The 20656-nt window shown below is 52.9% G+C and overlaps 1 protein-coding gene across 2 annotated transcripts in view; it reads left to right on the forward strand.

Annotated features, from left to right (window-relative positions):
* The window catches only part of Myo1e (myosin IE), a 129838-nt gene that overhangs the window by 15433 nt on the left and 93749 nt on the right, over positions 1–20656 (forward strand). For both annotated transcript variants that reach the window (XM_013518867.1, XM_013518868.1), the window contains exon 2: positions 19379–19522. In XM_013518867.1, coding sequence (XP_013374321.1) covers positions 19379–19522 — 144 coding nt within the window. The remainder of the gene's footprint in view (positions 1–19378; positions 19523–20656) is intronic.

Consider the following 20656-nt stretch of genomic DNA (forward strand, 5'->3'; position numbering starts at 1 on the left):
AGGAGCACGGGACCCTCAGGAGCCACGAAGGGGTTTGGGCTGCGCTGGCTGGGGTGAGGAGAAGCCCTGTGTTTCTGGGACAGCCAGAGCCATGCTGCAGAGGCCCAGGACAGGGCACAGGGAACCAAGGAACCCTTTGCTTCCCTGAGTCCTGTGGCCGACACTGGAAACGGATTGGCATTTCCAAGACGCTCTGCGGTGTAGGTGTGCCTGGACCAGGTGCAGGAACCTCTCACCAGTCAGAGCTATGGGCGTCCAAGGTTAGCTCGCGGGCGTTCGAGCTGGATGTTTGGGCAAGGAGTATCGCTTTGTCCAGATATCTCCGGTTCCCATGTTTGGGATAAGGAATTGCAGAAGGCTGGGAAGAAGCTTTATACAGACTGTTCCGTTCCTCTGTGGAGCTCGGGAGGCGAGGGATGCCTGTATCCGGGGCAGCTGCCCCAAGAAAACGCAAGACGCTTCAAAGGGCCGAGGTCATTACCCAGAATCTATGCCAGCCATCTCGGTGTGGTGTGTCCAGTCGTTTTCCACAAGCAGGGGTGACAGAAGATGCTTACATACTTAGCAACACAATCAAAATGAACGCCAGTCAGAGGGTCTGTCTACTGGGACCTGAGCGTCAGTCCTGGAAATAGAGGAAGCATAGGTCGGGCTTTTCTGGTAAATCAGATGGGAAACTGCTTGAGTTTCATTTCCCTTTTCCAGAATTCACTGTGATGCAGCCCAAAACACACCAAGTATATGTCAGGGGCTTAATACCTTGGATTTGTCGGAATTTCATCAGCTTTATGCACTTCAGTTTCACGGGCGTTTAATTTTAGTACGTCAGTGCGTAGCTGTCCAGGGCCTGTTTGGGGTTTGTTGTCTGGTGTGATAGGGATCCAGCCGTCCGCTTTGGACTTACTCTGCCTCCCGGCTCCCCGTATCGCCTGCTGGTTTTCAGGCTTATCATCTCTCTCTTGTGTGGCAGGCGCAGAACTCGGAGACAACTCCTCGAGTAGGTCTCAGACATTTTCTGCTGTGCAGATTTTAATCAGACCTCAGTGAGATTCTGGGGCACGGGGAGGTTTTACTCTTTTTAGTCGACATGGCTGGCTAAGTGATCGGGATCATGCTGCTGAGGATCTTGCTCAGGACCCTGATGGGCAGCTGACTTTCCGGTCTCTGGCTCTGTTTGCGAGGTTGCTGGAGAAGGCGGCTCAGTGAACGAACACGTCAGCTCTGTCTCCGCCACTAACCGGGCTCAGCTTTGGCCCTGTGCGCCCCGCCCGCCCCCTCCTGTCTGTCCAGCTTCTTTGTCCCCGTCACGCATGACTCTGCCAGGAAGTGGCTCCTGCTGGGAAGCCTCCGGCCTCCTGAGTCTGCTGCATCACCTTCTTTTTCATGGCATTTATCGGTGTCGGGAATAACACGTGTTTCTCTGTTTTCTCCCTCACCTGTGAGACTGAGCTCAGTGAAAGCGGTGCGGTCTGCAGCTCGCACCAGTGTGGCGTTCACCTGGGACCTGGCACAGAGCCCGACCCCGAGGAGCAGACAGTGAATGCCTGCAGGAACGGATGTGCGCTGAGCGCTTGGGCGAGCTACTTCCCCGCCCACCTGCCCAGCGCAGCCACTGTGGAAGGGACGGAGAACCCCCAGCCTCTCCCCGAGGCCCTCCTTGCCCCTGAACTCCAGAACACTCAGATCCGTGTATCCAGTGCCGGGTGCAGAAGGAAGCAGAGGCAGGAGCCGAACATGTGCTCCCTGGGGCGAGTTAGGTAACTCAGCTGTGCGCAGGGCTTCCTGTGCTCCAGGTGGGTGGAGAGTGACACGGGCCCTCCCGGGAGTTTGTGGGGATAAATAGCTCGGCGAGCTGCAGAACCTGGCTAGGTGCAGTGAGCTTAGCCTGCCTGCTCCTTCCAGCTGCTGAACAAGGGGCGTGGCCTCCTGCCCTTCCTTCAAGGAATGCAAGGTGCACTTCGCTGCCTCGCAGGGCCGCAGACTAGCTGCGCAGCTGCAGGAAAGCGGCCTTCCCAAACCAGCAAGCCCAGTGGGCTCGGGCCTCCACTTTGTCTGCAGAGTCCCACTTCGTCCCCACCCCCAGCCCCCGGGCCAGACCCCCTGACACTCTATACGGGTTCTCCGCTACGCCTAAGCCGCGGGCCCCAGTCGTCAGCCCGTCCTTTGGCTGTGTGAATGATTTGGGGAGCAGATAGTGGCTTAAGTTCAGATAAGAAAAGACCCCATGAACCGACAGGGCCACGCTCATTTTACAGTCTGGTTTGCAGCCGGAGTAATGTCACAATTCATTGGTGATCACGCTGGTCAGGAAATTCATAGGGAAGGTTACTACAGCAACCTTAACTCTGTCTGAAAGCAGAGGCCTCACAATGGGGCCTTTCAGAGCCCAGCCGGGCCGGGCAGTGATTCAGTCTGTTCCGAGCACAATGGGGGCAGAACAAAATAGAAGGGAGCTGCACGTTGTTTCGGCCTCCCTGGCCATCTGTGCTCTCACGTCCTCCGTCCCCGTGCCTCACATTCGTTTCATTTCTCTGGTGGTGCGCCTTTAATTCGGAGGCTCACCTGCTGGCTCGGCAGAGCGCTTCTCAGGGACAAGGAAACAGTAATAACAGTTCTCTAGTGGGGTACACGCTCAGCCAGAGATGCTACAGAAATACCCCGGAGAAGTGGTGCGGGGCTAGGAGTGCAGCGCTGTGGTAACTTAGTGTGCCTGGGTCCGATCCCCAGCACTCTGCCCTCCCCGAAGTGGTACAGATTTGATTTGGAAGAGTCAACTGGCTGCGTTCAAAAATACTCGAATCACTCTTCAAAAACTTGTCTTGGGCTCCTCGAAAACAACCCTAAATTACTTTAAAAGGGAAAAGTGACGAAAAAAGTAAAATTACCTCTTGCCTTTATTCATACCCTTCAGAACAAACCACCGATAGAAACTGATTAGTTCACTTCCATAATCTAGAGGAGGTTAGGAAGGTTTTTTAAAGCTGAATTTAGCTACTTAGCATGTGGACTGTAGTTACACCGGGCCAAAATGTTGTGGTTTCCTTAGAATGAAGACTGGAAGGAAAATTTTATTTTCTTTTTCTTTAGAGCATTTGTGGTATGTTATTTATTCATACTGACTGCTCTGTGATCAAACAATTTTCTCTGGATATTTTGACTTCTAGTTGTTTTATTTCCTTCGTTTGTTTAATGTTTGCGTCGTGTGTAATGTAAATCATTTGCCTTTTATCTTTCGCAGCATCTCTGGCTATTTCTCTTTCTAACCTTTCGTTATCTTGCTTGCTGCACTGAAGTTTTAACAAATAAAGTGAGGTGGGATTTTTCTTTCCCCTAGGTGAAAAGTTAGCAGTTACTTCCATGTCTTAGACACAGCCGGTCACCACCAAACAAATGTTGAAGTCTTTTCCATTGGAGTCCAACAAAACTCAGTTAGCGTGTGGCCACTCCCAGGCATCCTTGGGTGTTGGTTGTTTGACTAGTAAGTAATGCTGTGTTTTTGGCCCGGCTCCCAGAAAAGAAAGGGTCACAGACTTGGGAGAATAGTAAGATGAGCAGTGCCACTTTTCCCCGTATGCTGAGTCTGTGGCCCCAGGAAGAAAGGGGTATTTGTGCACTTCGGAGCAGAGGGTAAAGAACACATCCCTCCAGCACGTGCGACCAGAAAACATGCCTGTGTTCCTGCAAATAAATTTGTGTTCTTACTGGTAGTTTTTAAGTACAGCCCTCTGTGTGAGGTTGACATTTCTCCTCGCTGTGGGCACTGCCCCGAGGTAAGCACACCGTGGTCTCCCTAACCTGGAGAGCGGGTTTCACTTAATTCCTTGCATAGGGTCAGGAATATAGCTCAGTGGCACAGCGCCTGTCTGGCAAGCTCAAGGCTCTGAGTTCGATTTCTACTAAAAAAAAAAAGCTTAATCGGATTCTTTGCCTAAAATGGTTTGGGTTTTACTGCAGTGGGATAATTTGTGTGTTAGCTATTGTTCCTGACCATACAAGGGAGACCAGCGATGGACCAGCTAGCGGACGACCAGCCCTTGACTTTCTAGTACTGGGAGCCATGTGCTGTTTGACTCTGGAAGCTGTGGGAAAAATTCCTTCAGTGGATTCCTTGCTGGGATATTTTGGCAACTAATGTCTACCGTGACTATTTTGTCTGAGAATTTCTGCGAGGTTTTTCTCTTGGTTTTTTTGAGATAGGGGCTGGCTATGTAGTTCAGGCTGGCCTTGAGCTCATAGCAGTCCTCCTGCTTCAGCCTCCTGAGTGTAGGGATTACAGGCATATGCCACCACTTCCAGCTGTGAGATTATTTTTTAAAAACATATTTGAGTTCCCTTACCATGCTGAGAGGCACCTTAGCCACAAAGGAAAAAATCAAAATTTGTTCCCCCAAAAATTCTAAATGAGAAGCCTAATTTTAAAAATTTAAAAAAAAAAAGAAGCCTGATTTTAACAAAGGCTTAGGGAGCGTGTCTTGGAAACTGGCTTCAAGAAATGCTTTGAACCACACAAGGCTGAGGCCCAGTTTCACAGGTCTCAGCTTTTCTGAGCCTTCTTGCCGTGTCCACTGTCGCTGTGGTCGCTTGCTGAGCGTGCCGGAATTGCCCTGCTGTTTAGAGTGTGGCAAGTTCTGGTACCCAGTGGTCTTAGTAACTTTCCTTGTTGCTGAGACAAAACACCCGACACCCCCAGGGAAAGCAGGAGAGGTTTCAGTCTAGTTGGCTGGCCCGAGGCAGGGTGCAGGGCAGAGGGGCGTCGCAGAGGACCACCAGCAGCAGCAGCAGCAAGAAGCAGCAAGTGAGAAGCCGCAAGCACCGCTCTTTCCGTCCCTTGGGTCTCACCTAGGCTTCCCCCCGTCAGGAGGGGTAGCGCTCGTACCCAGAATCGAGCTCAGCGTCGCATTTAACCCAGGTAGCACAAACTCTAGATCCAGCCGCCTCCCAAAAGCCCCACCTGTGACCCCATGAGGCTTTGTGGGGACATCTAGACACAAGCCGTGACATTGTGAAGGTGACCTTCATCTAACTTGCCATCGAGGGACCCACGGACAGCTTCAGGTGCCAGCTGTGCAACTTCGCTATCAGAGACGACCTCTCCAGATATTTTCCTGGAGTGGGGGATCGTTTCTTCGGATTTCCACCCGTAGCCCCCATGGAAAACTGCTGTGGGATTCTAAAGCCATCAAACCAGCCTCCCTGTTCATCTCCTCTGTCTGCCCTGTGTTAAATGAGGATCACAGCACCTACAGCCCATTTTCTAGAATTCTTAGGAGGCCAAATAAACCAACATCTAAAAGTTCCTAAACCTGACGTTGCAGACCTCTGAATGATCTGAGTTACCTTTTTGGTCTTACTAGATGGTACAGAAAACAATGAGAAATAAGTAGCAATCGCCAAAAATTTGCTTGCATGGAAATTTGGAGGGGTGTGACCCACCTGTGCCCCGTAATTGCATCGGTTGTGGTCAGCTTGTGTTGCATTTTCAGTTTTCCCGATCGCAGCAGGAGAAAGTTACAGTAGCCAGAGTTCTTGAGTTAGATGATAGCCCTCTAGCACCTGCCGGCCTTCCTCCGCCTTCCTCCATCTGTTCTGTGTTGAAGGCCATCCCCATAAACAGAGGCCTGTTTCGTGATGGGACCAAGAGGTTCTAGGGAAGTGGGCCCCAAAGAGGGGTCCATGCACCTTCAGGTGCAAGATAACCCACCCAGAAGAGCGTGTTAAAATCTAACGTATATTTCTCTTTATATTAAAAACAAGGAGGAAATGAGCTCTTTTGATACTAACTGTGAAGATGGTCCCTGCAGTCAGATTGCCAGAGGGTCAAAAGTCCCAAATGCTAATGTTTATTATTTGAGAAACTAAAAATATTTAGATGCCTAGATGCAACTAATGACGGTATACCTGCCCCCAAGTACTGCCATATTCTTTCCAGAACCGGTGTGGTGATGAAACCTCTGTTCCCACTGCCTTCTGGGAGGACTCAGCAGAGAGCCACCCAGGACAGGCTATGACTTGGGAGACCCGAGTTCTGGTTCTGTTTCCTCCATCTGGAGCTGGTGCCACTGACACATGGTGTCACCTCTCCAGGTTCAGATTTTTCCTCTGAGATCGAGAACTTTGGACCAGCTGATCAGGCAAGGTCTCTAGGTGCATTCAGAATTGTAAGATTCTCAATGTTAATATTCTGCGGCTTCCTTACCCCTCTTCCGTTATTGTTTGTGTAAATACACCCTTTCCCCCTATGAGGCATTGGTCCCCCGCTGGGTCAGATCGCAGCCCTCAGCGGATCCTCTGTTCAGGTGGCTTAGGTTGATGCTGTGCTTCACTTGAGCACACCAGGCTAAAGGTTCTGCCTGTTTCGAGTCTCGTCTCTCCTGTATGGTCAGTTTCCGGAAGCATTGCATATCCAGTCAGAGAGCTGTTTCTTTTTTTGTTTTTTTTTTTCCGGTACTGGGAATCGAACTCACGACCTTGCGCTTGCCAGGCAGTCGCTGTGCCGCTGAGCTAAATCCCCAGCCCCCAGAGAGCTGTTTCTGCTGGTGACCAGTTTCCCCAGCGCCTGTGGTACCACAGCCGGGCGAAGCTCCGTGTGGCACTCACTGTGGCCCAGTGTGAGGTGAACCCGAACTCGCGTGCCTCCGCTCCTCCCTGCCCTCAGAAGCCCGGGGTGGTAGCTCCTGTTATCAGACCTTCATTTTCCAGAAGAAACCAGGGTGGAGAGAAGCGAGGGAGGCTGCAGCTGGAGCCCCTGCTGTCCTTTTTGCTAAATGTCCTGGAAAGTTGGCTCAGGTGTGGTTGTAATTGTGGGAACACTAAGACCTCCCCTCAGTTAGAACCCCCCCCTCCGAGGAAGGGTACCCTCTCTCCCTCCCAAAAGTTTCCCTTCCCTCCCCCCTCCCCTCTCCTCCCCCTCCGTTCCATTCCAGTTGTTTGGCTTGTGGTGGAATCCGCAGCAAGGGTGTGAGCGGGTCACAGGAAGGTGGAGAGCACCTGTTGGCGGCCTCCCAGGAGTGAGGTGGCGCCCTGCTGTTCTCCTGAGCTCGCTTACTGAATGGGTTTGGGGGTGACAGCAAAAGCCCCCTGGGGTTCTGTAAGCAAAGGATGCGCAAGTCAGACGAGGCTGATGTCCCTGCACCCCTGGCTTTCTGCAGCCTGGACCTGCCCCCTGGGTGTGGCCTTCCTGCCCACGTAGGGCTTTCAGTTGAATCATCAAGTTTATTCCTGCTCCCTGTCCCCACCCCTTCTAAATGCAGAGCCCAGCCTGGCTTATTCCATCCACGCTCCGTCCACGGTGTGGGCTGGAAGAGGAGACAGAGACGGCAGGGCGGGCTCGAGTCCTCCGCAGCTGGTGGGAGCAGGACACTGCCCTGGGTTTATCGTCAGACGCAGAATCACTCCCAGCGGGGGGCTGTTGGCGACAGCCACCTGCAGTCTGAGTGGCCTCTGCTCCTGAGCCGAGCCTGCAGGACCCCACCCGAGCCCCCAGCAGCCAGCCTCTCTGGGGTCCCAGTCCCCGGGCTGGGCTCTGTGCTGCGTCCCTGAAGCCCCAGGTACTCAGGTGGTTTAGGCTGGAGGCTCGCTAGGTCGAGGCCAGTCTGGGGCTCCATAATGAGACCCAGTTTTAAAAAAGAAAACAAGAGCAGAGTCTGTCTGATCTGCTACACACACCTCCTTTGTACCCTAAAGACTCCTAGACGGATGCATTTGTGGCTGGATAAGAGAGGAGCAGTGCACTGTGCAGGCCAGAGCGGGCAGATCAGACAAGCTAAGGGTCTGGCGGTGCCTCAGCCGGACAGCATTTCCCGATTCTGTTTGACGGAGCCTTGGTCAGCGACCGGGTGCCCCGAGGGTGCCCCTGCCCCCGAGTTCGGCTTTCTTCCTGGATTCCACACCCTCAGAGCCCAAGAGCCCCAAAAGAAAGGCTTCCTACGTCCCGAGATACCGCTGATCTGCCTGGACCCTTTCCCACCAGGCGCGGCCCACACCTCTGTCATCTCTGCTTCCGGTTCCCCCCTGCACGCTCCCGGGGATCCCACAACGGCTTTCACAGAAACACAGGCGAGGAAATCTGCCGGCCTTCAGGAGCTTTGGAAAAGTTCGGTGTTCAGATATGCCCCCAAGTAGTTCAATGTTTGGAAAAATAATATCTGCAAAAAACATAAGATGAGAGGAATTGTCTTGGGTCTCCTGCCTCCGCTGTCTGTGATGACTTATAAATAATGCATGTTTTGCAGTTGACGGAGAAGGGATGCTGTGAGAGGTAGTGAGTCCTAAGAGACTTTTTAATCACGCTGCTCTCTGCTATAGCCTGCATATTTTTCTTTCTCTCAGAATAGCATTGAAATTAGGATTTCTTTCTTCCATGGTGCAGAGTGATACTTCATGTGACAAGAAATTGGTCAGTTACCTTCCTGGGTTTTACTTCTGGTGCAGTCAGTACCGTGCGCCGGAGGCTGTGGGGCTGGTATTTCTAGCTGGTCGGCCTGCCTGCTTCACTCTGGCTTCTTAACTCAATTAAAGAAATGTACCGAGCAGCTTCCATCCTTCTGACACTACACTTTCCAAATCAAGATTTAAGGCATATAGTCTGGTAAGATTTTGGCTAATAAATCAGGTGTGATGGTATGTACACACCTGTACTCCCAGCACCTGGAAGGCTGAGGCAGGAAGATTGCCCCAAGTTCCAGCCTGGCCTGGGCTACATAGTGTGTTCAAGGCCAGCCTGAGCTACATAGGGAGACCCTGTTGCAAAACACCAAAACAAAAAAATTTTGGTTAACAAATCTGTTGTTAATGACAGTCCTGCCACGGCAGCGGAGGTACAAAGTGTAAATCACAGTTGGGTACATGTAATAAGTTCCCTTAATTGTGCAGAGGAAGCTTCTGTGCCACTGGACTTGCCCAGGGCGTGTGAGAGGTAGAGCTTGCTCCCAGGCCTTGAGATTCTCACCCACTGCTGAAGGAGCCAGGCGGATCATACGCTGGGTTGCATTCAGGTGTCTAAAACCTCTGCATGGGAAAACAGGAGCGGTGGGGCCTTCCCTTACAGGGCCATTAAATAAATGTATGACGTATTTGACCAACCAGCTGAAATGCCAGAGACTGACACTGGTGTGACTCGTAGTTTAATTAAAAGATGAACAGATCAAAGTGAAATGAGTATTTATCATAAAAGGGGCGTTAAGCATTTGATTGTAGTATTCCACAGTTGGACATGTGCTCCATCCCTAGGGATGTGGTCACAGTTAGTCTCATGCCCCTGGCCAGACAGAGTTAGGAGAAGAACTGTCGTCAGGGGCAGCGTCACCCCCTCGCACCTCCTGGGCTGGGGGTGCATCCGGAAGCTGAGGAGCCTCTTTCTCCCGTGGAGCAGATTCGGGATCCCTCCGCGGTGTGATAGCCACGGGCCGAGGCAGCCTGCGGGTAATTTGCCCAGCTGGTTGAGCAGTAGTACCGTGCACCAGGCACCCCCCTGTGGGAACAGATGTCCCCGGCTACCAGCTCTGCGGCCCGGAGCTCTGTTCCGTGGCGGCTGTGCAGAGCTGGGGGCCCTGTGCTCTGTACTTTCTGTGCTGCGCGGCACCTTCTCTCTCTGGGAAAACAGTCACAGAAGCATCCCCGGGTCACTGTGCAGGTGAAGGAACTCGATACGAGGCCCGTCGTGAACGTGCAGTGCGGCAGTTACTGTGGACTTCAGAATTCTTGCTTTGCCTCGTAGCCACTTACTTGTCGCAAGAGGCAGGAAGTGCCGGGTTTAAGCGCAGATTCCGGCCTGTCGGCGCTGGGCGAGTTACTTCAGCTCTGGGCGTCAGTCTCCTGACTGGTGAGGTGATGAGGGTTAAATAAGTCGTATGAAAAGTAGAACAGTGCCTGGTGTGTTATGCAATAAGGATACTTTTCTGTTTCATTCATTCAACAAGTGTGTGTGGCTGTGTGGTCGGTCACTGTGCTGGGTTGCGGATGGGAGGGTGAGTGAAGGTGACCGGGTCCCTGGGTGGCGAGGAAGGGAGGCTTCCCAGAGAAGCCACGCCAGCCGCGGGGGCCGAGGTGGACCAGGCATAGGGCTGGAGTGGGGTGGGAGGAGCTCATGGGAGACTCTTCCAAGTAGGGGCGGTGTGCCACAGGTACCCGAGATTGCACTTTACACGCACAGACCCCGGAGTACAGGAACCAAGCCTGGCACGGCGCGGCTGGAAAATGGTGCATGGGAGCCGGGGAGTTGGGGAAAGCAGGGCTGAGGCAGTGGAGTTGGTGGAATGACGGGTCAGGGAAGCAAAGCCCGCCCTCCTGGAGGGAGGCAGCCTTGAGGGCGCCCAGGCCAGGCTTGCTTGAGCAGCCTCTGTCCCCTCACTGCCCTTCCACCTGAGTCGCCCTTGGCTGTGCCCGCCATAGCAGCCGCCAGAGCCCTTTGCTTGGCCGGAGGACAGGGCCTCCAGGGCTGCAGAGAACCGGGGCTGCCCAGGGGAAGTATGGGAGCCAGAGAGACTGGTCCTCAGACTGCTCCAAATAAAGGAGCTGCTACCATGGGGCTTTGGGAGAGGACCGGAGGACAAGGGATGGGCAGTGCTGGTGGCACTTCAGAAGCACTTCTGGAGAGAGAATAAGTGGTGGGTGCCCGAGAGCAGATGCCCCCGCAGCCTCAGGACCAGCCTTCGTCCTTGGAGAGCCTTGGGAGTGCCCCTGTGTGGCGGGACGGTTGTCTGAGGTCAGAGAACAGAGCAGGGCCTGGGCCTCCTGAGGGAAAGTGTGGGAGATTCTGAGCGCGAACACAAGTTGGTTTCTGCGTGTGAAATCGAGATCCCAGGCTCTGACTGGCGGAAAATCTGGTGTTGCCGTGTGAGACTCACAGCAGAGGCTTCGGGGAAATAGCCCGGAGGTCACTGAGTCTCCCCGTGCCTGTTTGAAATCGGCAGGCGTGGGCCCCGCGGAGAACTGCAGGCCTCCCGCACGGCGCCCGGAGGACCGTAGGATGGGCACACCTGGCTCCATGCCGTGTGCTTTGAAACACTTGTCTTCTTAGTTTCATATACTGAAGGAATAAACTGAGCACACCAAGCCAACCACTGTATGGTGATGACATTTAGCATTCAGGCGAGTTAAAGAGGATAGTTGGTGGGAATGTTTGAAGCCTAAGGCTGGTAGAACTTGAACCTGCAAAACTCGTTAAAAGCCTTGAAACGGAGGTTTAGGAAACACTGGTGTGCATGGTGTGGCAGAAACGGGCTGCTAAGAGCCAGGGCTCGTAGAAATCCTACACAGCATCCTGTGTGGGGCAGGGCGCCTTTCTGCCTCACGGGGTGACGTGTGGCGCCAGAAACCTGAGGGGCTTTTACACGCGAAGAGGAGGCGCCCGGGACAGGCAGGCTGTGGTCTGATGGCCGTGGCTTCTCATTCCGTACTGAGGGGAGGGTGGCAGCTACAAAACTTTTCACAACAAAGCTTCTAAAAGTGGGTGACCGTCACCCTCACTGTGTAGTCCTGAGGGGAGATGCGCATTTGGTATAGTGCTTTCAGAACAATCAGAATCTATTTTTATATCCAGGATGGGATTAAAGTAACTTAGTACCTGTGAAGAACTTACGGTAGCTCCTGGCCGTCACCCGTGTGCCCTAAGTCATCGTGTCCAAGGTGTGGCTGACTGTAAGAGGGGCAGCATTATTTTTTTTACTGCTGCAAAAAACCACAACAAAAAGTCCGGCATACCTGGACACACTGTTGATTGAAATTCATCCTAACTTTGGAACATTTAAATGTGGAGGAAAATACATCTTAGGGATGCACAGAACATGTTAACTGTTCGTTTACAATATTAGATTTGAACTGTCGTTGATAGGGAAAATGATCCTTTCACAGTTGACATTTCAGGCAGAGAAAGTAGAAGAAAGGCTGTTTCTTTTCCTACAGGGGCCCATTGTTATGTAAAGAAGGGCTTGCTTTTATAGCTATAAGCTGGAATACAATACGTAACTGAATAACAAAAAGATGGAAAGCCATCGTGTTGATATTTTAATTTCACTTTGCAGAATACTTTCACATCCTGTATCTTATTTGATTTGATCTGGGTTTTTTTTCCACAGGGAAAACAGCTCTATATGTGTGTTTTATAAATACGTGCTCATTAGAACAATAAAACTACACAGAATATAGAGATAAATACTGCAACATTTTTACAGATGGAGATACTGCATGTGAATACTGCCATACGATCATATTAAAGCAAGACGAGGGCCGCTTACCCCCTTATTTTATTTTATTTTATTTTTTGGTACCAGGAATCGAACTCAGGACCTTGCACTTGCCAGGCAGGCACTTAGGCCACTGAGCTACATCCCCGGCCCTGCCCCCTTATTTTTTATAAACCTTTCCCCCTTCCCTGCTCAACTAGAGCAGCAGCGTCCCGGCCTGGTGCATCTCCCACACTCAGCCGCCTGATCAAATCATAAGTAAAATCAGCCCTGCCCCTTGACAAGCCTTTCAGCACGAGTCCCGCACATTCATGACGCCCTGTCCACGCTCAGAAGCATCCCAGGTGAGGACAGTCGTGGTGTGGGCTCCGGTCAGCGACCACTTGTGCCGTGGGCCAACTCCGGCCCAGACTCGGAGGCCGCCGGACTGGTGTCGCCGCCCGGCTCTGAGGGTGGCGCTGGAAGTGCGCTGTGGTGCAGCAGAAAGAGCGGAAGAAAGGAAGTCAGCAATCCCGGGGTCAGGCTCACAGTCGTGAAAACTCTACCCCAGGGCTGAACTCGTGTAGGGTCGCGTACGTCATGAAAGCAGTAAGCAAACTGCCTACCCCCTGGGCCCCGCTCCCCACGCATGCCTCCCCCACGCCCTCGGGTGGGGGTCGTGACACTTGCGCCTTGCGGGTGTTGTGAGGGTTCCACGAGGTCGTGTAACACGTGGGCACACACTTGGGGGCGCAGGTGGCTTGTTGGCTACGTATTGCCCTGCCACTCCTGCCCAAATCCCCTTCCATGTTCTCGGGCCACAGCAGTCCAGCCCACGCACGCTCAGCTCAGAGGCACCTTGCCAGAGGATGCAGGGGGCGGGGGGATTAAATCCCCAACGTGAGGTCACAGCCCTTTATAGCGAGTAGATAAGTGTTTGTAATTTTTTTTTTTTTTTGCTGTCATTCCTAAGACAAGCGTTTCATTCTAGTCAGGCAGGAGAAAGACGAAAGGTAGAACCACAGGATAGTAATTTAAGGGTCACGGTCGAAGCCAAAGGTCTGTCCCTTCCCTGAGACGCAGTGGGACGGACAGAAGAGCCCCAGTGAGAAGCATGCGTAGCCCGGCTGCAGGCCAGAGCAGGGCCACTGCCCATTTTCCACAATGAGGTAATGGCTTACCTGCTGCCAGGAGACGTGCCGGGGGGCATTCTGGGCCCAGGTTTCCCGGAAACCACATCTGCCGTCCTGTTGTGCATACCAGCCGGCCGAATGTCCCCCATGCAGGACTGCCTGTGGTGCAGATGGCATCTTCCAGCTGCGCTCCAAATCTGGAAGCAGCACAGAGCCTCGTCCTGAAAACGTGGTCCTTGCTTTCCGCTTAGTGCGCCTGGTCAGTCCCTGACACACACCTAGAAAACGCTGGGTTCTGTTGACATTGTTCTCATTGTGTCTGTTTATTTTAAATGTTGCTGTAGGTTGAGCATTTGTAATCTGAAAATGCTTGGAAACCCCAAATTGTTTGAGCCCTGACTTGACTCCACAAGTGGAAAACTCCACACCTCACCTCATTCAGTAGGTCATAAAACACAGACGCACTCAAAAATAACGTATAAAATCACCTCTAGGCAGTGTGCTTAAGAATATAAATGTCATGTTTAGACCTGAGGCCTGTCGCCAAGATACCTTACGTATATGCGACTGTCCCAGAATTTGAAAAAGCCCAAAATCCCAGACACTTCCAACCCCAGTCATTTAGGATAAGGGATACGCAGTCTCCAACATGTGCATGTGATTTTAAAATGTAAATTGTACAGAAAATATAAAATAGAAAGTATGAGTAAGTCACCATTCAACTGAAACCCGAGGCCTTCTCCTCAGAGGTCCCTGTATTCTTTCTTTCTTTCTTTCTTTTTTTTTTTTTTTGTCTTTTTGAGACGGGGTCTCGCTATGCAGTTCAGGCTGGCCTTGAGCTCACTTTGTGGCCCAGGCTGGTCTTGAACCCACAACGATCCTCCTGCCTCAGCCTCCCAAGTGCTGGGATGACAGGTGCGCCACCACGCCCGGCTGGTCCCTATATTCTTTCAAGAGAGTAGTTGTGGTGCTTGTGCTGTTGGGGTTTGCACCTGAGCCGTCCCCCGCGGCTTCTGTGTTGAAGGGTTCTTCCTAAGGTAGCAGTGCCCAGAGGTGGGGCCGTTGGAGAGTGACTGGATCACAGTGGATTAATCCACTGACAGGTTCATAATTCGATAGGCTCTTACGAGGTAGGACCTACTGTGTTCCCTACAAAATAAGACCTAGCTAGAAAATAATCGGGCTTGAAAACTAAAGATCAAAAACGCCAGCCCCCGTCAGCCGTCCTCGCCTCATCCGCCATCATCGTTCTCTTGCTCGGGGGCTGCTCTGCAAGGCAGGTGAGACGGGGATTGGCCACTGGGGCTGCCGTTCTTGATCTTTAGTTTGCCAGCCTGGTTATTTTTGAGGTAGGCCTTATTTTCAGGGTAGAGCGTTGGAAGGAGCAGGTGTTTGGGGCTGTACTCTGGGGGCAGGGGTACATCCCTTGTCTCCACCCCCCTTCTCTCTTGTTCTTCTGCTTCCTGGCTGTCATGACACGAGCAGCTCTTCCACCGTGAACCCTCTGCCTTGATGTTCAGCCTTGCCTCAGGCCCAGCAACCAACCGTGACCTGAGACTCCTGAAATCGTAAGCCAGGATCGGTCTTTCCTCCCGTAGGTTGTTTTTCTTGGGTGTTTTGTCACAGGGACAGAAAGCTGACCAACACACATGCCTTTTGAAAACCTGTTTACTGTGCAGCTCTTCTCTCCTTGGCCCATGGATGGATTGCTTTCCTCCTGAGACGCGAATCTTGCTTCCCGGCAGCAGATGTCAGTCTCCCCCATGACTGCATAGTGCTGGCGTGCAGTTGTCATGCTCTGACCAGCTCCCATCCGGGTTTCCTGCTTCCCAGATCACAGTGACCCCTCTTACACAGGAAGCTTGCCCAGCTTCGAGGTGCATCTTGAGTGAGGTACACTCTCACAAATGCACCTGCAGGTCAAACAGGATGTGGGTTTTATTTTTACTTAGTTAACTGTGCCTGGATCCTGATCCTTGTGTTTAAAATTTTGAAGCCCTAGGTGCCGGGGATGTAGCTCAGCAGCACAAGTGCCTGCCTGGCAAGTGCAAGGTCCTGAGTTTGATTCCTCCACCACAAAAAAAAAAAAATTTTTTTGAAGCCTATTTCCAAAAATACTGCCTAGAAGCAATAAGTGTTTGTGGTCAGCTCGCTGCTGGCCGGAGCTCCCAACACTGGGCTATTGTACCATGCAGTGAGCAGCCACCCGCTGTGGGCCCCGAGGGCAGCATCAAGGCTGCAGTTACCGGGCGTATCGGGACCACCTCATCCGAGTCCAGCCGTGACTGGGTTTGCTGAGGTGCCCCAGCCCCCGTGGCCTGCAGGACCTTTGGCAGGCTGCCTTCCTGGGCAGGGCAGGGCATGGGGACACAGGAATGCCACCCATGGGCACTGACTCACCTTTGCTCTCCCTGGTCCCCGCCTGCGTAAACACACTCCAGTTTCGAAGGCTCCACCTTTAAACCAGTCAGAATCTGCCGAGGTTCCCGCCCCGAGGCCGGCTCTCGGGACTCTCAGGCCTGGGTGCCAACTCCCGAGGGTAACAAGCGAAGCCATTATGTGGATATGGCCATACTCCACTCTCTGGATCTCACGGATGAATCACTGCTTTTTTCCTCCCCCTTGTGGTATTGGGGATCGACCCCAGGGCCTTGCACCGTGCTGGGCGGGTGCTGTAACCACTGACCTACACATCCGGCCCTTTTTGAGACAGAGTCCCACTCTGTCTAGCTCAGGCCGGCCTCCAACTCAAGTCCTCCCGGCTCCGTCTCTGAGGAGCTGGGATTACGGGTGCACCGTGGCCAGCTAATTACTTTTTAGTAAATTGAATGGTCAAAAACAATATAGCTCCAAGAACGTGTGTACTCAGAATCCCTTATCCAGTGGGAGATCTGTCCCTCTTGATTTGTGATGGTTGGCAGGGCTATAATTAAGGACTTCTGCGTTACCGATGTCCCTGTTTTCATTTCTGAGCTGGCCTGGAGCTGCAGCCTCCCTTCTCCATGGCTGCAGTAGGGCGAAATGATTAATACCTTGCCGAACACCTACGTGTTTAGAATTGTTACCACTTTTAGTCGGGGAAGCCAGAGGGAGTTACCAAGAAGCCCACAGAAGCCAGAAGTGGCTCTTCTGAGGCAGTAGGACAGAGGACACTGTGCAAGTGTCCCTCCTGGGGGTGGGGGGCCCCTGCTCTGCTCCTCGCCTAGGAGTGGGAGGGAGACCCCAAGCAGAGCCTTGGTCGAGGTTATCTGCCCCGGAGCTGGAACTGGCACCGGAACACTCGTTCTCACATCTCCAGGGCAGCCGTGTGCCTCCCAGAGCCCCGTCCAGCCCAGTTCCAGGGCTTAGGGCTGGGAGTGGCGGCCACCGAGGGCTCCCGAGGGACGGCCGCTTCCCGCGGGGCCGGCTCGCTCCCTGACCCTGGCTGTAGTTCGGGAAGCACTCTGGAGAGCTCGAGCTGCTGCCCAGCTGAGAGAGCAGCCTTGTGCTTCGCTGTGGGCACCTTCCAGCTGTCCTGGGCTGGACAGGAACCTGCGGGTCCCGCTCTGGCTTCCAGAAGCTTCCCTGCTCATTCCACCGCCTCCTCTAGAGTTTCTGGGCTCCATCCTCCAGGTCCTCCAGGCTTGGTCTGGCCTTGAGCTGGGACTGTCTGGGCGGGTCGGCCCTCCCCCGTCCCCTTCTCCTCGGAATAGTGTTTTCCGGGAAGGGGACCAAGGAGGGGCTGACCAGGTCCGGCATTGTTGATCATCTCTAGTTTGTAAGACTGATTCTTTTCCAGCAAAGTCATACTTTTGGGGGAAAGAAGGTAGTTGAGAGGTCTCGGTTCCCCCAGTATGGCAAGGAAGTGTCAACCCATTTGGCATTTAGAAAATCAGAAGTGTCGTCCCCCACCAATCAACTCACTCAGTGCTGTGCCTGATTCTCCTGGGCTTCCGGTCTACCCAGTGGTGTTGAAAACATCGTAGATTGGAGATGTGTTTAATACGCGTCACCTGGGAGCATCTTAGCTCGGCGGACGGTACGCAGAAGGCGGGGTTGCTCACCCTGTGACCGTGGACGCCAGCACCGTGAGCACACGGGCTGCGTGTGGCGTCCAGGCGGAGGGCAGCGTGGGGAGTGCGATTTCTACCGAATGGATCACTCCACACCGTTGTGAAGCAAAAGGATTGTAGGTCAGGCCACCAGAGTCAGCCCCGTAGCAGGGACACTGTGCTGGTCCATCGTCGTGTCATGGGGCGGCTGGAAAAGGAGTGAAAGAAGGCCCCAGAGCTGGGGTGGGGTCTTCACTGTCCAGTGGACTTGGCACCAAAACAATCCGTGGATCCACAGGGAGCCCTGGTCTCCTGGGAAATGACCGCCCCGAGGAGGGGGACACTGGGACGGGCAGGGGGACCGTGTCACTGCCGAGTGGGGTGCAGGAAAGGCAGCTGGATTGATGTCCCAGCTGACACAGAGCTCTTGTTTCTGTTCTGCTGCCTCCTCCACCTCTTTTTTTTTTTTTTTTTTTGCTGTCTTTTGTTTTTTGTTATTAGAGCTCGAACCCAGGGGTACTCTACCACTCAAGCTACATCTCTTCCCCTTTTCTTTTTTTATTTTGAGATGAGGTCTTGCTGAGTTGTCCAGGCTGGGCTAGATCAAACTTGACATTCTCCTGCCTCAGCCTTCTGAGTTTGTTTCTTGTCCTTTGTACAAGCTGGGTAACCATTTATCCATAACTTCTGTTTAGGCTAACTGGGCTTATATTTTCCAGAGAGAAAATACAATATTTAGGGCCTTTTTTGAGTGGGTAGCATCTGCAGAGGTTAAAAACCAGCATCCCCTCAGGTTGGTTGCTGCAGGACCTTTCTCTGTGCATGGCAACTTTTGCAGGTGTCTGGAAGAGGGGTCACCAGGACCCTGTGGCATGAGTGGGCTGTGGTATTTGGTGGAACCCAGTGAGTTATGTGGTGGCCAGGGCTTTTCCTCTCTTCTGCTTTGCCACAAGAGGAAGAAGGAGACTGAGGTAATTTTATAGAATGGTGCTGTGTGTGGTTCTGGGAAAGCCAACTATATCATACAAGCACTTCCCCTCTGCTAGACACCATGGCAGCCGACCTTCCAGAACCTTCCAGAACCTTCCACAGCACAAGCCAGGACCGGTTCACTGCTCCTGTGGCAGCCCCTTCCGGACTGATTTTTAAGACTACTTTCTCCAGAGCCTCTTAGAATCTGTCCTTAGCAAAGAACTAAACTGTTGGGTCAGTTTTTAAAAGTGAAATGTCACATGGCTTCTACCTTGTTTCTGTCCTTGTGCTGATTTGGTGTTTGAGCAGCTGGCCTTTCTAGCTCCCCTTACTCGGAAGTTTCCTCTCCTTTGCCCAGACAGCACGGCAGGGAGCCCCAAGGAGGCGCAGGTCCTGTCGCACGGGGTTCCGGGAGGATGTGCGGGACCGTGTTCCAGGGCTGGCCGCCGTTCGCCGCAGTCCCGTGTGTGTGCTGGTGTTAGCTTTTTCCACCCCAGCGAGTGTGGATTAGAGAGCGCCCTCCTTCCTCCGGTCTCTGTGGCGTATTCAGACATTTAAGATCCACTTGGCACGTTCCTTCCGCAAGTCCCTGAGTCTCCCCGGCCCTGAGAGGTGCTTGGGACACGTGGGCCACCAACCGTCAGGACCAGGTGCCCTTCAGTGACAGTGACTGCCGAGTGCAGCCCCGGGACGCACAGGGATCCCACTGCAGAGGTGCCCTGCAGCCTGCTGTGTGCAGGGGCACCCGGGTTAAACTGCAAGTCCCCAGAGCAGTCCAGGGCCAAGGGCTCCTCTGCCCAAGCAAGCCCAGGGGCGAGGTGATGTCCACCAGCTACTTTATGTGAATCCCACAGCGACTCTGAGGCGTCTTTTCCCCTCATTCTACAGAGGAGGAAAGAGAAACTTCAGCGACACTGTGGGCTCAAGTAATTTCCCGCTTGTCTGCAGTGGCAGAGCCTGGGCTTGAATGTGGGTCTGCTGCCATTCCCTTGAGGGACACTGGGGAAATGAGAGGGTTTTGTTGTTTCTTCCCTGCAGGAGGCTGTGAAGGGTCCTAATCATTGTGTGGTTCTGTCCCCAGGGGAGCAAAGGTGCCTACCGCTACCACTGGCAGAGTCACAATGTCAAGCACAGCGGCGTGGACGACATGGTGCTGCTGTCCAAGATCACCGAGAGCTCCATCGTGGAGAACCTGAAGAAGAGATACATGGACGACTACATCTTCGTATCCTTCCGGTCATGGGGGGCCTCCGGGGCGCGAGTTCGCAGCGAAGCGCGCTTTATGCCTGGTGTCGGAGCTGCTGAGCCTTGAATCGACGTGACTGACTGTCTGCGAATGGGGATCTGTACTGTTATGTCACTTGGTTCAGGCTGTGTGAAGGGCAGGTCTGATGTGAAATCACTTTCCCGGTGTGCTGCGGGCTGAGGGCGCAGCCGGTGCGCTCTCTGCAGTGGTGTCCCTTTGATGCGGTCTAAACCTCGTATAGCCCCGCTTTGCAGGGCTCTGTCAGTCAGGCTTCCTAGTTGTCTGTTTTACTCCAGGCTTAAAGGGTTTTTTAAAAAGAGCGCCTCATGCAAAAAAAAGCAATTTTCCCGGTTTTCCCGCATCTTGAAGCTCACCAGAGGAAACACGAGAAGCAAACCATTGAGAGCGCCTGCCGTTCCTGACCTGCTCTTCATGTTTCAGTTCGGCTTGCCAGATGCGCTTTCTTTATGGGCCTCTTAAAAGTGTGGCGTGGGAATTGGATTCAAATGTGTTGGCTTCCTTATAAACAGAGAACCGTGATGTTTGCTTACGTCCCTACAGGCTTCAGGAGTTTTGTTTGGTGGAACCGTGGGAAGAAATAGTAGTAGAGTTATCTTACGTGTTAGTCAGCGCCGCAAAGAGCTGGGTAACAACTGTCCTAGCAGAAGGCTGAGCTGCTGTTGCTCATCAGGGGTTGGGGTCGAGGATGGCCTAGTGAAGGTGCCGCTGATTTAATATACATTTTATTATTATTATTATTATTTTTGTTTGTTTTCCGGTACCGGGAACCGAACTCACGACCTTGGGCTTGCCAGGCAGGCGCTGTGCAGCTGAGCTAAATCCCCAGCCCCATACATTTTAGATTTTAACCCAGAAGACTTGGGGAAGAGGTCTGCACAGCAGCTTCTTTTTGTGATCCACGGCACTGTTTGTCTGTTAGCTAGAAGCACCTGGAACTCAGCAACAGGACTTTTGCAGTCTGCCTTACAGGGTGCTGAGTGTGGTGGTTTCCACGCATCAGGCAATTACTGATTTTTTTTTTTTTTGGTCTTTTTGAGGCAGGGTCTCACTATGCAGTTCAGGCTGGCTTGAGCTCACTTTGTAGCCCAGGCC

This window comes from Chinchilla lanigera, unplaced genomic scaffold (genome assembly GCF_000276665.1).
Source record: "Chinchilla lanigera isolate Chin_1 unplaced genomic scaffold, ChiLan1.0 scaffold00049, whole genome shotgun sequence".
Lineage (NCBI taxonomy): Eukaryota > Metazoa > Chordata > Mammalia > Rodentia > Chinchillidae > Chinchilla > Chinchilla lanigera.